Genomic DNA, 16,910 nt, shown 5'->3' with positions numbered 1-16,910 from the left:
AAGCACTTTTGGGGAGCTGCATCAACCCCATTAGTTCAACTCGGTGCCCCGCCCACTCTGTGTCGCCTGAGGTCTTTTCACGATGACTCGCCAACAATAAACCTAGTCACTTCCACTTAAATCCTTACACAGTTAATTTGTTGATTCATTAATACTTTCCAGTAGTTGAAGATTCCTTCCAATCAGACCAGTCTGTTCTGGCTGAGGGGGTCACATGGTTCTTTTTTTTTTTGTTATATAACCTACTGAGACCCGGCGTCCTCATATGGGGACATTACGTTTAAGGTTTGTGGCAGCTTGTTGTTCTGTTGTCCTCATAAAGAGACACTTTTGCCTGCCATGTACTGGCAATGAAGGGTCAATACACTTGTTTATTTATACTTATTAACTTTTCTAGTTTGATATGACATGAAAATTTAACACAGGTACTCATTTGAGGACGCTGGGATTTCATTGTTTCCAATTTTGCTTTTGCATTAAAATAAACAGTTTTATATTTTGGTACAAATTGGTGACTTGAATTGTGATATACAGTGAAATAGCCCCCTATTTTTTTTCCTCAGGCCCTACTAATTGTAAACACCTATAAATTTTAATCTTATTTTATAGAAATTAAGATGCATTCCAAACAAAATGCTTCACTGAGTCTCAGTCAGGTGATTTGAATTTCACTAGTGGACAGATTAGATTAGATTAGATTAGATTAGATTAGATTAGATTAGATTAGATTAGATTAGATTAGATTAGATTAGATTAGATACTTCATTTATTCTGTTTAAGTAACACATGCACACAGAGGACTGGCGGCCCTATCGGCTCGGTGGGTGTGCTCCTCAGGAATTGACTCCGGGGGTAATTTGTTGTTTCCTTTCTTGAGCAGAGCGAAATAGTGCGAGACGAAAAAGCAAATGACATCAGCGCACAAAGACTGATTAGAGATAATGGAATGCTAGCAGCATGTACTGATAGCACCAGGAGAGAGAGAGAGAGAGGCAGAGAGGCAGAGAGAGGGAGAATGTGTTGCAGTAAGAGGGGTCTATATTGGCGATATGAATCGGCAGTGAAGCATTCTGGGGCTTCGTGTTTCAGGCCTTATACGGGCCAGGGCCCCTGTGTCTCTGCTCGTCTCTGCTATTCTTAGGCTGTCTGTCCCTCACCCTCAGCAACCCTGCAGGCAAGGAACACCTCTCCACCTTAATATCAACTTTAATATTGACTTTTCCGATTTTGCACTTTCACATTCTCGAGGTTTGTTGAGTGGATTTTGTGGATTTGAGGGACAGAGTCAATTTACTGCTTGTCTCTTTCTGTGTGTCCGCGTGCACGAACGCATGCCTCTGTCCCTCCGCGTGTGCGTGTGTGTGTGTCCATTTGTGTGTCTCAGAGGATCCACAGCACCTGACCCACCCACCCACCAGCACCACCACCACCACCAACACCACCACCACCACCACCCCAGGGTGTTTGTCCTGAGAGCTGGGAGCAGACAAGGAGACACGGTTGTGAAGCCAGGGCTGACGGTGGAAAAGGTGCCGGCTGGGACAAAAGGATAGCAGGGGAGGACGGAAGGACAAGGGCACAGCGAACAGGAGGAGAAACCACACAGCCAGCAGGAGTTGTTAGCAGGAGGAGCGTTGACGTTCAGCCGAAGATGAGTACGTACACAGTGACTCTGAATGGCCCCGCTCCATGGGGCTTCAGACTACAAGGAGGGAAAGACTTCAATATGCCGCTCACCATCTCAAGGGTAAGGACAGAGTCACCCTCGCAGGATTTGTTGTGCCAACGCACAGAAAGTAACAACACTGACGAGAAAGATCTCAATCGATAGCGACCTGAAAATCAACTGCTGTGGTGAAAACTGAAACTGAATATTCTGCACGATGCTGACTTATTTCGGCTAAAAGAGCTAATCGTAACAATTTGCGCAGTGCATGACCATGTAAACACAGAGCGGCCTCTTAACTTCACCAGGCTTCACCTCAAATGTCTTCATTGAGATGACTGAAAACATTCAGAACTGGTTTCAAATGTTACTAGTAATTGCACTTAACAGCTGATTTCGGTTCCCACACTGTGAAACTCTTTAAGCCTAGATGCGTGGCGCCTTTCATTTTAACCCCCCTGAGTCGGTCCCTCTCTCAATAAGCTCGTGTCCGTGCATGTGCGTCTCTGTAACCTGCACGCGGGATGTGTGCGCGCAGGTGTGACTTGTGTATACGCGAGAAGCGGCTGGGCTGCGGTTATGTAATGTTGCTGTACGCGCTGATGACAGAGAGGCCCCCGGTGCAAACTCCAGAGAGATTTCTAGAATAGAGCGGCAGGGGCGAGAGACAGGAATAGTCGAACCGGAGCGGCGGTGAGGCTGCATGAGTTTACTGTACATGTTCTAGAAAACAAACAAAAAAAATAAATAAATGAATGAAGCTGCACTCTTACGTAGTCACACTATGCCATATGCACACTCAAGATGTTTAGTCCACCCTCTAAATGGGATAAATCATACAGTGCAGTCAAGTTTGACTTTTTGTTCGTTTTAAGAGTCAAATCTGTATTTAAATTTCTCTGTTGAAGTTTTAATGTGAAACTTCACTAAAAAACACTTTTAACAGCTATAATCACTCGTTTGTCTTATTTATAAACCATCAGCTCAATGCCATCAGACAGTGATGATGACGATGGCTAAACTGTTTCAAACTTAAGAGAAAAAGTGGAAAACTACATTCTATTTTCCAAATTCCTGCAACAGATGAATTAGTGTTGAGCAGAGACATGGGGCGCCCCTCTCCCTCTCCCTTTCTCTCTGGCAGGGCCGCTGGTGTATTTACAGCATTTCCTTTAAATAGAAGTGGAGGAGAGTTGGATGGAGGGAGAGGAATGGGAATGGGAAGAAGCGAGGGGAAGCTAACGGCAGCTTGTGTTACCTTTAGTAAGCTTCATTCCTCCGTTAAAGCCCGGTTCAGTGGCGGCCTTTGGTGGGGCCGATGTACGGAGGCGTTGGTTCAGGAAACGGGGAGAGAGGAAATGACATGATGCTCACCTGAGCGGGACAGCGTGGATATTAGTTCCCTGCGACCTGCAAAAGCTCGTCATCCCTCAGCCCTGATTTATGCTCAACTGGCGACCCGGCTGAGTTTTATCGATTCACAGCTGCAGACACGTGTTAGTTTATTGTCTTCTGATCCCCGTCTCAGGCGGCCAGAGGGGAGCGCTGATATGTGTGTGCTGTGTAACAATGCATCACTGGATCTGAGTTCATCCTGTGGTCAGGCCGGGCCCTGACAGGTGAACATAAAGCACTGCAGCTTGACGTGACATCTTGGGGTGACATTACAGTTTGACGTAATGCTCCTGCAGTTTGGATTTCAGCCTAGAACTAAGAAAGGAAAGAGGAATGAAGGCAGTGGATTCCTAAAATCTTGACCAAAGAGCTGGAAATTGTACATGAGTCTCAACTCTTTTTGTTTTTTTAACTATTACTGAGATAAAATTCCTGAAATACAGTAGCAGCCCTTAATCTTAACCTGGCACTCCAGTCTATTTACATGCTCTCCAGGGTGTTTCTAAATGAACCACTCTCTGATCTGGAGTTTTAATCCACTTTGACATACTTTATAAAACTCCTCCTTATCGAAGACTTTCATCCATGTCCACTGTGTCTTTGTGCCACTGGTCCTGTGCGTCCTCTGGAATATCTGGAAGTGTAGAAACACGTGTGTCTTTGATTAAACCGAGCCATGCGGACATCCTTTTTATCCCCACTTACTATCAAACGTCCCACCTACTGCCATCTGCCGTGGTTCTGTTTTAATGACAGCAACTCAGACACTAAAGGAAGAAGTGCAAAAAGCAAAATAAAAAAAAATGAAAAAAGAGGAAGGTTGCAGGGGAGGAGCATATACAGTGACAGACTAACAAGAAGCAACAAATATATACATATATATATACAAAAAAAATCTGTCAAGGGAGACTTGCATGAATGTCAGTAGCAGGTGTGTGTATGTGAGTGTGTTTGGAGGATTGAGGGGGGCTCGGAGGGGTCAATCACAGAGAAGTCGCAGGCATCAACAGCATTGCTTATTTTTAACTCTTTAACGAGTCGACTGTAAGCCTAGACTCAATACTGTATGCCCCAGGCTTCTGAGCTCACTTAAGCCTCCTCACTGTGTAGTCCGGCTTTGTGGCAGAGCTAAGAGGCCGAATGTCGAGCTGATTGTCACCGTGTGAATCCTAAAATAGAGAACTGTAAGAAAACCGTCCACAGATTCAGCTTAACCCTCCTGTTTTCCGTTCGGCAGGGACGCGTCTCCGAAGCTCGAGTCTTGTTCAGTTGCCCGATGTGAGGACGTGAAACATTATTTTTAACAGGGGAAAGCATTTTGCTCGCCGCACTTTCTGGCTCGTTTGTTTCGCTGTCAGACCGAATATTTGCTGCCTTGGAGACTCATTAGACTCTCGTACAAGAAGCGGTTCTGCTCCGTCGGTTGACATAACACACACATTTTTATCCTCCATCTGCCGAGCTGAAGGATGCGTTTATTTTGCTTCATCAGCTTTTCTCTTCTCCACCTTTAAGGCTTATTTACTGATCTGCTACACGCACGGCATAAATTAGGGTGTGGATCGAGTCTGCTGCAGTGAGCCGTGCTTGAATGATATTGATGCGAAATGATTAGAGTTCTTAATTTGCTCTTTATTCCTAATTAATCTGGCAGGCCTGAATATCAGCCCTATGTGTAACCGCATATGTTTTCCAGTTTCCTGTGGAATCTGTGTCACTGGTCCTAGTGTGACCTGCTCTGTTGACCCCTCCATAGATAACTCCGGGCAGCAAGGCAGCGGGCGGCAGCCTGACCCAGGGCGACATCATCTCAGCCATCGATGGAGCCAGCACCGACGGGATGTCACACCTGGAGGCCCAGAACAAGATCAAGTCTGCCTCCAGCAAACTGTCGCTCACAATGCAGAAGTAAATGACCAGCACATTTATTATTTTAACTAAACGCAAATCCCCACAAACTAAAGTAGACGATGCAGAAGAGACTTTTGCGAGGTACTGGAGTTCAATGGTTCAATGAAGAAAAGGACACATTTTAGAGTTCAAAACAAGTTAGAGATTGCATCTGACGTGCACCTATTCTTCATTTCTCGAGTTTAGCTACTACACTGAGTTTCTTGAAGACGTTTCGCCGCTCATCCAAGTAGCTTCTTCGTGCAGGTTTTCTGATGGGCTTCACCCTCGGAGTTTCCTACTTAAACCTCAACTTCCCACAAGTCTCTTAGAACTGATGAAGCTACTCGAATGAACGGTGAGACGTCTTCAAGAAACTGTACAAGTCCAGTTGCCTCTTTTTTTTCTTTTTTTTGTCTAAATGCCTTTTGGATTACCATGACTTGGTTTTCTGAGAACCTTCGCAGACATATTCAAGTATCCACGTTGCCAATATTTGCTTCGATAAGCTAGTTGTGATCCTAAATAAACGTCTAATTTCAGGTTAGCACAGAAGAGCTGCAACAGTCTCCTCCTGCAGCACAATAACAATATAAACATTTTTGAGATTTACGTTCCTAAAGATAGTCGTGAAATATCTAAAATATTTTATTGTCTAATCTCCAGATCAAGGCGTCCTGCTCCAGTTCCCACAGCAACTCCAAGAATGGACTCACCCATGCCAGTCATCCCCCACCAGAAGGTAAAAAACTAAACTGTTATCAAGTAGATAAACACACACACACACAAAAATACCACCGTCTGTCTGTCACATGTGTTTTGTGTTCTTGTCTTGGATCATCTTGTCTGAGCTTTGACTGTGTCACCAGCAGTGTCCTGCTGCCCTCTAGTGTAAAATATTCGCAGTGCAACTGCAGGGAGGTCAGAGGCCAGCCAATTCCAAACACCAAGCAAACAACTGGAAAATAAAGACAACACAAGAGCTTCTTTTCTGTCTCTATATTGTGACGTTCTTCCATTTCTTAAGGACATGCAAGAGGAACATCAATCAATCATCCAGGATAAAAGTCCCTGCAAGAGAAATCTCTTTCCAGCTGTAGGTCCTCCACCAGCCCAGTCGGGGCAGTACAATTCCCCAATTGGCCTCTACTCCCCTGAAACTCTCAGAGAAATGATGCATTTGCAGGGCCAATTAGGCGAGGGATCGGCAGCTGCCCGGAGAGTCTCATCATTTGGGTAGGTTAGCTCACTTCTACGTGAAGTTGAGCCGCACTGAAAGAACAAGATCTAACTCCTTCCGGGATCACCCAACACGCCCACCAAAGCTTGTGTTATAAATAAAATGTCACAAAAACAAAACTGCTTGTCACTCCAGAGGACTGAAGGTCCCCACCTCTCACGTTTAACCACATATTGAGATAGATATGATGATATGTGATGCACTCAGAACCTTCCATCCCAGTAATCGTACCTCTCACACGTGGCGTTATTTCAGGAGCGTACACACAAACATACCTGGGCTCCTTCCAGGTTACAGAATAGCAGGAGATCGGACTAATGGGTTGTTTGGGGATCTTGGTTACAGGCCGATCAGCGACTCTTTGCTAAAGGTTGAGTGGCCTCGAATGGCTCAGTTAAATAGAGTGTATGACTGTGTTTTTTGGGATTCATCTGCTTTTTGACATTTCTTTGGAAAAGCAGAGGGATGACGGTGCATTTCTTTTTTGTAGAACATTTTTTATGCTGTAATTTCTCCCATTGAGATCTTTATCTTCTGAAAAATCTATTTCCCTTTTATATGGATGTTTTTTTTTTTTTATGTATTGAAAAGTGGTGGAAAGAAGTTGTTCAAAGATTTTGTTTTGCCTTAGATTGCTTCCAGAACAAAGCCAGAAATAGTCCTATGGACAATGGAAAATGTATTTAGAAATTTTGCTGACTGTAGGCATTACTCTGTATTTGAAAATACAGAGTACATGTAGTCGAATTTTCATAATTTGAGGCTGATATTATAAAAGAAGGAATGAAGATGACCAAATGCAATAAAGAGATAGAGAGTTATCATTATGTCTGTGTTTTGAAAAATGTAAAATCAATTAATCAATTAAAAATTAGTCATTAGTTTCCTAAAACCGCTCTGTACTTTAGATTGCTGTGACAAGAATAACATTGGATTTGTGAGCGACAGTTTTGAACCCTTCAGATTCTGTGAGTATTTTTGACTGGAGGATCATGTGGGATTTCAGTACATATTTCCACAGACTACATCTTGCCTTAAAAGGTTTGAGTTGCCTTCATCTTTTGCCCGATACCACTATCCAGGCCGTGGCTGTGTGTTGCAATATCTACAGGTCGGTCAGAGTTGTGGCTGTGGCCGATGTTGAGGTGACTGTCCTTAGCTCAAGTCTCAGCTATGAAATACTTGCAGAAGGTAATTAAAGGTGTAATCGGCTTGGCCTCTGACATATCACATCCAGGTATCAGTCTCCACTAATGTGTTTCCAGTCTGGAGCTGAGCTTTTTTACAGTAACGGCCAGTGGTAAGTCAGGTGTCTGGGAAACGTGCTCCAGGGCCGAGCATAGGACGATGACTTCAGTCTCATGCCAGCACCTCTCTGAGTGCATGGAGAGACACACACACACACACACACACACACACACACACACACACACACACACACACACACACACAGGACCGAGCAGCTGTTGTACACGGTTAGGGAATGTTCCGCTCTGGTTACACACCGTCATCCCCTGAATGCCAAACCTGAGATAAGACCCCTCCCCATCCACAGGGAGATGTCCCATGTGTGAGATGTTTCACTTTACGTACTGTATCCTGAGCACATCTACGTTTTATATCCACGTACCCACAGGCTGATTTATGTATTTCACTGTTGATGTTTACGATGTTCACAAGTGACTGTCATCCCCTAACGAAGGTGAAGGCAGCCTGTGTGAAAATGTAACTTATTCCATGTCTAGAACTAGAAACTAGACTCGTGTTTATATGTGGTAGCTATGCTCTGTGGAAGACGGCAATTAAATGAATTTCCTTCTCCACATCTTTCAGTGAACTGGAGAATATTAACCTTGATCCATTGTGAGAGTATAAACCAAGTTTTAGTCTGATGTTGGTTATGTTGCTAGCTTGCGTTATGAAGAGACGGTCTCCTTTTTCGTTTCCCTCTTCTGGTCTGTTTTCGTCCTTCTTTTATGTTCAAGATATAAACCATCCTCTGAGCTCAGTTTCTTTTTTATATTGAGTTCCTTTTCTTGGACTCCTTCTCCTTCTTCCATTTAAGGGATGTTGCTGCTCATAGAACCGTAGTTACATTAGTAACCCTCATTTCTCCAACACGGACGGAATTGAAGAGTTGAAGCTTTGAATTGAAGGAGAAAACAAACTTGTTTCTTATAGTAGCCCACTGAAGTCCTATTGTTGGTGATGTGGTCTGAATTAGTGTCATAAAGTTGGACAGTATAAAGGAAGGACGGCATAGGTGTGATATGGATGGACAAATTAATAGCTAACGCTAACTTGCTCACTAATTTTTACCTAATTATCAACTATAAGATGTGGAGGACTGACTGGTCAGTGGCTAGATTCTGTGTTTTAATGAGATGCTCCATCATGATGGAGAATAATACTTTATGGTTGTTATGTTGAAAATTCCAAATAATACTTTGTTGTACAGGTTTGTACAGTTATTCAATCAAATTTGAGCATTTTCAAAATGTATTGGTGTAAAAATGTTTTGAATGGGGAGGAGGGGTGACCTTTAAACAACTGATTGCTTTCTATTTACATGATTAATATTGAATGAATGAAAAATAAGAATCGAAGGAAGCACTCAGTGGGTATCGGTATCATTTTAAGGTTACTGGTACTGGTACCGGTGCTAAAAATTTTTAAATGATACCCAGCTCTACCTACAACAGATGGAAGAAGCTTTTCTCCAAAGTGTGACTACATGTAAAAACTTGTTGGAAATCATGAGTGCTCATTCTGGTATAAAATATAATGTTATTAACAAATTAAGGTAAAAATAAATTAATAAAATTGCATGTAGTTGCTAATTTCTAGAGGGGAAATTTGCTTCAGACTCTAAGCAGCACATCCCAGAAATGTCTCTTTATCCTTAACATCTTGGAGAGATTTGATTGTGCTGGTGCAGACATTTTGTTTTTATTTTTATTTATTTATTTTATTTTATTTTATTTTATTTTTTTACTGGGACTTCCTGGACATATTCTTGATAAAAGTGGTTAACAGTGAGATCTCTAATGTTGATTGCACCTGGACTCATCCTATGGCTCCACTTCTGACATAAGTGGAATCAGCTGGTTTGCGTTGTGTTTGTGTAGCTGTGTACGTTTTTGTCCGTTCTGTGCTAAATATGTCTCTGCAACCTACCCCCCAAGGCTGCGTCACGTGACTGAAGCGCTTCTGCTCCTGTCAGTCACAGGGGGAGCAGGGAAATGTCCCAGCGATGACAAACGGCTGCTATTCTGACCTGTACATGGGATTATAGAAGAGCACTGTAGTTGGATAGTTTCCTACAACACACACGAGGCTATTGTTGTCACAAAAATACCTCTAGTTCTTTATTACATGTTCTCTCTGTATCTCTTTCTGTCCGTCCGATTCTCTGGTGTGTTTCAGGTTATCGCAAACACAGCTGCAAAGTCAGTACCATCGCGTTTCTCAGCATGACGTAAACCTCAGTAGAGATAGTTTTTACGTTTTGTGGTGTAATTCTGGTGTGGAGTGAAGTTTTGTCGTGCATAAATGTGTGTACATACACAAAAGGTTTATGCCTCCTTGTAGCTGTAGCAGAGTTTGTTGGTTATTTGTTTCCAGGCAAATGCTTAAAATAACTAAAAGTCTGAAAATTAAAGTTGTTATTAACAGCAGAAGTGGAAAGTCAGCATGTTGCTGCTTTTTACTTTTCTCTTTTTCAGCAACATTAAATTCATAATCCATTTACAGTATATAACTGTATTTAAATGCATGGGTGGTGGCGTCATGTGTTGCATTACATGTTGTGGTTCGCATCCTCTGAAATGTGTGTGTTTCAGTGTGTGCAGCTTGCAGGTATCTGTCAGTTTGGCCTGCTTGTTTAAATAGAAGTATGTTTGGTTTTCTTTGGACTGGTGTGTCAACTTGTTTACTTCAAGTTGTTATTTGTTTGGTTATTGAGCTCTAATTGGTGAAGAAATAATATACATTTTTTTATTATTTCAATCTTTACCGAGTCAAACTTTCTATTGCCATGCTAATATTGATTTTGTTAATCTTGTGAACTACCTTTTAACACTAATATAATATTTGAGTTCATTTATTTGGCATTAATTTAGTGCAGAGCTTGTATATAGATACAGTATAGTGTGATGTGTATTTGCTCTGAGTAGTTGCGTCCCAATAGTGTAGTTGTCCCTGTAAAACCTAATACTAAGCAGTACAACATCGCCCCCTTTCTGTCAGTGACAATACTACACATTGACCCGGTTTCCTTCCTTCACTTTAGTGCTTTTAATGTATTTTCTTTCCTCCCAAATTCTTCTCTCCACCTTAACGTCTCATGTTTAAACCCTTAACCTCTGCACCTGAAACCTGACCTCTTTGACCCCGCTAACCATTGACCCCTCCTGCACCTTCCCGACTTTGACAGTGTGGAATATACTCCCAGCTTCAACCCCATAGCTCTGAAAGACTCAGCCCTGTCTACCCACAAGCCCATTGAGGTGAGGGGTCCGGGAGGAAAGGCCACTATCGTTCACGCTCAGTACAACACACCTATCAGCATGTACTCACAGGACGCCATCATGGATGCCATCGCAGGGCAGTCACAGGCCAAGGGACACGACAGGTGAGGTCACCCAACCCGACTAATCCCCCTTCCAGTCTTTTATGACCCCTCTCCAGTGACGCACTTCACATCACATCACATCACATCACATCACATCACATCACATCACATCACACTGATCCAACCGGCCCATGAGTTGGAGAAATTAAAGAGTTGATTCACCCAAACTACAAAAAACATATTTTACTTCTCTTCACTATTAGCTATGGCTAATAGTTTGTAGAGCTTAAAAATTGAGTTTTAAGAAGTATTTCAGAAGATGGTGCATATAGTTAAATCAGATCACCCTTACATAGCACTATGATTACAGAGTAGTTGTGGCTTGAGAGGAACATGGTTAACTAGTTTAGTTCCGAACTAAACAGCTAGTTTAGCCAGTTCAGCTAGTAAATAAACTAGAAGAACTGGCTAACTATGTTCTCCCCAAAACCACATTGGCTTCATGATCTTAAGGTAGCTTTTAGAGCCATTTGGCAACCCAAAGTTAAGGACTTTCCTTTATAGGAATAATGTAAAAATGTTAATGAACAATTTAATCATGAATTGAAACTAAGTCAAATTATAAACCTGTATTGAGTTGTTTCTGTGACGAGAGACACAAACGAACATCTTGAAATTGCATGACTAGATCCTATTTACTGGAAGTGAGAAAGTATTTTTTTTTTTTTTTGTAATTTGGGTGAACAGGTCTTTTACCTGACAAGCTCAATCGAAATGGAGCTTCGGAGCGTACGTCAAGCCCACGCTGCTACAAATAGTTGTCTGTAGTAGTGTATGCCTGGGCTTTTCCTTGTTGTCTGTGTCTGGGCCTCGTACTCCTCTGTGCCTTCACCCACTTTCCTCTGCTCATTCCATCCAAACAACCAATCAACCACACCTGTGCTGTCCTCCACTCATCCCTCCCCATCCTTCCTTCTTGGTTGTGACCTCAGTGAGGAGGCTGGCTCCCCCTTGGCGTAAGTACAGCAGCGCTCCTTTTCCGTCCCGCCTCTCCTCATACATGTGTCTCCTCTGTCTCATGACTTCATAACAGCTTGTGCATTGCTCCATGTGTCTCCCTGAAAGTCCGACATGTTTGCGTTCAGACGTGTTTCTGACCAGTGTTTGATGGATCAACTCACTAAGTACAAGGCGTTAACGGACGCTGTTGTTTGTGTGAAAGTACTTACACGTACTTTGGCCAAAGTGTGAGAGAGTCGTGTTTAAACTGTTTTCTTTTTTTTGGGTCGTGTCCTCTGGAAACACAGCCCAGGGAATCGGATCAGATTTAATCTGATGGGATTTCATGGCATGGGAGTGTTCTGAGTATCCAACTGCAGGTTTTCAAATGACAACTGCTCGACTGGTATTAACTCACTTTCTAACTCCTTTATGAATGCTGATGGAACATTGTGCGGTCAAGTTGCTCTGTAAACTCACTCCTGTGTTTACTGGACTCCACACCACAGGCGGCACCAGAGTGAAAGAAAAGGACAAGAGAAAGACATTGAACATATAGGACTGACACATACACACATGCACTTAATTAAATTAAAAGGAAACAACAAATACAATTGGTGCCAAGATGCATATAACTATATACATTTACATATAAACAGTTTTTGTAATTTTTTCTTTCTTACAGTAAACATTTTTTTAAATATTTTTTTCTAATTTGAGATACATATGATGTACAACACCATCAGTGGCATTTAATACATGACACTAAATGCTATTTGTAAATTTTTGGCCGTTACATACAATGAATGCTTTCCAAGGTCTAACTGTTCGTCCTGCCCTGCAGTGGAGCTCTGCCCATCAAGGACCCCGTGGTCGACTGTGCGTCTCCGGTGTACCAGGCAGTGATCAGGCCTGGAGAGACAGCCCAGGACATGTCTGAATGGGCTCGCCGTGCTGCCAACCTGCAGTCTAAGAGCTTCAGGATCTTGGCCCACATCACTGGCACTGAATACAGTCAGTACACTGACTCCGCCGAATCTTTTTCCTTTACTTTTTTTGTTCCTATGGTCTTTCTTGAATGCTCAATACTTCTCTGTCACTTCTTGTTCAGTTAGTCATTCATTTTGTCTTCTGCCTTACCTACAGTGCAAGACCCAGATGAGGAAGCCCTGCAAAGGTCGAGGTAAGAGTAGTCTTTTAAGAAGTAGGTATCACTCTCCTTACTTTTGTGGGTCGTGAATTTCCATCATCAGATACTTAAGAAAGATTGTGAATACAAGGAAGTTTGTAGGACACTGTGAATGTCCATGTGAGTAGACATTTGTGAAATGCACTTGTTTGCTTTCTTGTGAAGGGTTAGATGAGAGGACAGATGGTAGGTGCATGTAGCACGGTACTTTCCAAAGGCCTTTCCAAACAAAACCTACAAACATATACAGTATATATATTATTTTTTTAAATCTGAAAATAATGCACAAAGCAACCAGTGGAGATTCTCGGAAGTAAGTGGTTGGAGCCCAGAAAATCTACAGCATGTAACCCCACACAAAGAACTTCTGCATCAAAGACTACAGCCAACGACCAGCTTGCACATAAGTTCTGCAGCTATGTGAAAAAATTTTTTCCAGGATACCAGAGGAACGACTCTTAGCTGGTAGGCTAGGAAGCTAGGAAGCTAGGAAGGAGCCTCAAATTGTTTTACAAAGTTGGCCTCTCCTGAATCATGTTTATCTACAGTTTACTCATTCTAGATGACCATGTTGCTGTGAAAATATATATTCATTCTATTCCTATCAAATATTTACATATTTGAAGGTTGGAATTACTTGAAGATGCAAAAATTATAACATCCTTACATATACTGTTCTGATCCTTTTTTCTTCTCAGACATTGCTTCTCTAAACTGAACAATCAGAGTAATATCTCTCCCAGGCTTGTTCCATCACCAGTTAAACATGCTGGAAAATTAACGGTCAGAAAAACTGAGATGGTAAAATGGCAGACCGTTGATTAGATGTGGCATGGTTCATACGCTTTGACTTTCTGCAGTGTTTAAATAATAGAGATGAGAGCAACTGGAAGCCAGCTGGACTAAGCCAGGCTGTTTAACTACTTTCCAGCCTTTGCGCTTAGCGAACAAGCTACTCGTTATTTGTATAAAACAAAAAAAAATGATGGCGAGACAGCTTGGGCCAAACTAAAACACTAAAGTACACACCTGATGTTTTTTTTTTTTGTTTTTTTTGTGGTAATCTTAACATATGTTCAAGTGCTAATTTTTCTGAGAAGTTTTGTTAAAGTTATTTCACATTATAGAAATGTAATGTGACATCATGATGACTGACAGTTGCTACGACAACATAGGAAAAAATTAATAAGTGCAGTGCGTAATCTGAGCGCAGTTTTAATAAAAAGACAGACATCCAGTGAGTCTGGAGGAAGAGTGGGTGAGTCATAGATACATGCGACTCCACTCTCAGACATTACTGCTCAGACTCTGGCTTCAAACTCGCCACTAATATCTGTGGAATTCCAGCCTCAGTTTGACCAATGGGACGAAGTCTCTAAAGTCTATGGTACACGCACAAATGCGGCATTAGTCTTCTGTGTCCTTAAACTGTTTTAAGTGTACACCTGTCCTCTTCACCATCAGAGAGAAGTTTGAGTCGGAGGTCAAAGGGCCCCGCTTTGCCAAGCTGAAGAACTGGCACCACGGACTGTCTGCACAGATCCTCAACATCCAGGAATAAAGAGGAGAATGAGAGAAAGCAACTGGCAGGAGAAGGAGGACATGGACAAAAACCACAGGAGTTAACAGGAAGTGGGCATAAAATAAGGAGGGAGTAAAAGGAGCAGGAGGAGGAGGAAACTCCTCAGGAATGTGAGATAAACTTGTAGCCTTGATTAGTAGAATGTGAGAAGCTAAATGTCAGTGTGAGAATGCTATGTGTTCATAAGGTCAAATGTTAAACGCCTGCTGCCATGATCTGATCTCGCATTTGGATTTTTCTTTCTTTCTTTCTTTCTTTCTTTGTTATCTGTGTGTTTCGGTTCTGCCTCTCTTAAGCGAAAAGGGAGATTGTACAAAAAAAAAAAATATGTTTTGTGAAATATAGTGAAAATGCAGAATTGATGACGTTTCTTTTACGGCCCACTACACGAACCGCGTGCACAAACAAACATATGAGTTTTAACACCATGAGCATTTCTGTGAGGCGACACACAAAGAGAAATACACACATTTATCTACATGCACAAAGTACAGTATGTAAAAAAAAGAAAATGCACTCAAAAACTGTAACAATATCAATGTGAATAAATGTTTTCTTAAACCAAACGGTTGCATTTGTAAATGTTGTAAACGACAAGAGAAATGAGACGCCGGAGGCATCGTTACAGACGAGTCACATGTTCTGTCATTTTAAGTGCCGTCGGGAAGGAGAGAGTGTAATTCACTCCCGTCACTCTTAAAGAGCATCAACTAGCTTTTTACAGAATACTATGACTCTTTGATAGTGACAGAACTGTTGTGGTTGGCAAAACCTTAAATGCCCTGCACGGGGAGCTGGATACCATTGACACAGCTGTCTTTAATCATGAATTACCTTACACTAGCTAGACTAGATTTATTTACATCTGTGTGGGTAGTTTCCATAAATAATAACTGGACGTATGGAGGACAAGTGATTTAAAATTGTAGATACCAGACTTTTGGTGCACACACTCCTGAGTAGTAAAATAAGTAATGAAACACTGACCTCATAGTATTGGTGTTTGTAGCATCCATTTGCAGCCTGTAGCAACGTCGTGGTCCAAAAAATGCCAAAACTGCAGAGTAACGCTTTGCAATAGTGAGATCTGTATTCTTCACTACATATATAGGGATCAGACAGCTCATGAGCTACATGCTGTGTGCTGCAGATATGTATAGGCTATTTAGAAACAGGCTGCAACTCAGCACCATAAGTAGCATTTAATAGTACTCCACATGTTTCAGTGAGATGTGGTGCTGTAGTGGCGTTAAAACAAATGTGGTATTTCTCTACAACCTTCTCTGTGTACCACAGCTGAAGGTCTAATTAATCAGCTAATTGTTGATGTCCAGCCTCCTTCTCTCTGCTACTGCAGGGCATTAGGTGAAGTTGTTAATTGACTGCTGTAGAAAAAAATTTGGACCGTTCTTCTGCACAGCATTAACGGATGTCTTTTCAGATGTGTGTGCATTGTGATAGTACTGCTGCTGTATTTTAGGACTCACATGTTACGGTAGTTTGGTAACAAGTTGCTGAATGTCCATTCATCTCCCTGCCAATTTTTGCGTTACCTCGGAGGTAGGTGCTGCCAAAAGTCTCACTGGGCTTAAAAACTGCTTCGCTGAGTCACTGAGGGGTCGTCCATCTTTATATACAGTCTTATGGGCATGAGACAAATGTCCAGTATCAACACTTCTTGTAGTTTTGTTTCTTTACCAACATCTTAGGTGAAATATCTAGCGGTTCAAATGTCAGTCGCACCGCTTCGACTACCCAGGATGTCCTCAGAATAAAAGTGGTGCAGCTATACCTCACAAAAATTAGGATTTGTGACTGCTACAATATTTAAACTTCTTGATATTTAACTCCCTGAAAACTCGAAAGTTATGTAAAAAAAACAAAAAACAAACAAAGATGAAATGTCATGATAAGTGTTATTTTGGCAGTACATACCAGGAAATGTTGAGTCTGTGGTTTTTGAATTTACTGCCTATGAAGCCTTGTACACTGTTTAGAATAAAACCCAGTACTGCAATAACGCTGCGTCATGATGTCATATGTGCTGTGGGCACCAGAGGGCAGTGCACGCACACACACACACACTCAGAGCCCAGAAAGATAAGACACCGACCTCCAAAAAAAAAACAACAACCTTGTTCTAAATACATCACCCGCCTGCTGTCACTTCTGTTTTCTTAGATTTATACACTAACTGCCAAGATCATGATGACTCAGTGACATGTTTTATTTTTGTCCCCAATTATTTCTTTTCGCTCACCACCATTTTTATAAGATTAAAAACAAAAGCCATGTCGGTGCCATCACAAAATCCCCGGGCTGCTGAGTCAGCATGTCTGGCAGAAACAAGAAGAAGAGGAGGAGGAGGAGGAGGAG

General features: G+C 42.0%; 1 protein-coding gene across 4 annotated transcripts; it reads left to right on the top strand.

Moving 5' to 3' along the window:
- The first annotated feature begins 1,201 nt into the window (after positions 1–1,201).
- ldb3b (LIM domain binding 3b) lies at positions 1,202–15,100 on the top strand. Of its 4 annotated transcripts, none has more exons than XM_047609909.1 (9): positions 1,202–1,747; positions 4,818–4,969; positions 5,618–5,693; positions 9,618–9,640; positions 10,645–10,824; positions 11,757–11,780; positions 12,608–12,777; positions 12,910–12,946; positions 14,417–15,100. In XM_047609909.1, exons 1-9 carry the CDS (start codon positions 1,652–1,654, stop codon positions 14,511–14,513), a joined length of 855 nt encoding a protein of 284 aa, XP_047465865.1. In that variant the 5' UTR covers positions 1,202–1,651; the 3' UTR covers positions 14,514–15,100. The 4 variants fall into 4 exon arrangements, with proteins under 4 accessions (XP_047465865.1, XP_047465867.1, XP_047465866.1 ...); XM_047609908.1 differs by having other exon boundaries at positions 1,207–1,747; positions 10,627–10,824; XM_047609910.1 differs by lacking the exon at positions 11,757–11,780 and having other exon boundaries at positions 1,203–1,747; positions 10,627–10,824.
- The last annotated feature ends 1,810 nt before the right edge of the window (positions 15,101–16,910 follow it).

The sequence above is a fragment of the Mugil cephalus genome, chromosome 16, assembly GCF_022458985.1.
Source record: "Mugil cephalus isolate CIBA_MC_2020 chromosome 16, CIBA_Mcephalus_1.1, whole genome shotgun sequence".
NCBI lineage: Eukaryota > Metazoa > Chordata > Actinopteri > Mugiliformes > Mugilidae > Mugil > Mugil cephalus.
This window is presented reverse-complemented; position numbering and strand designations above follow the sequence as displayed.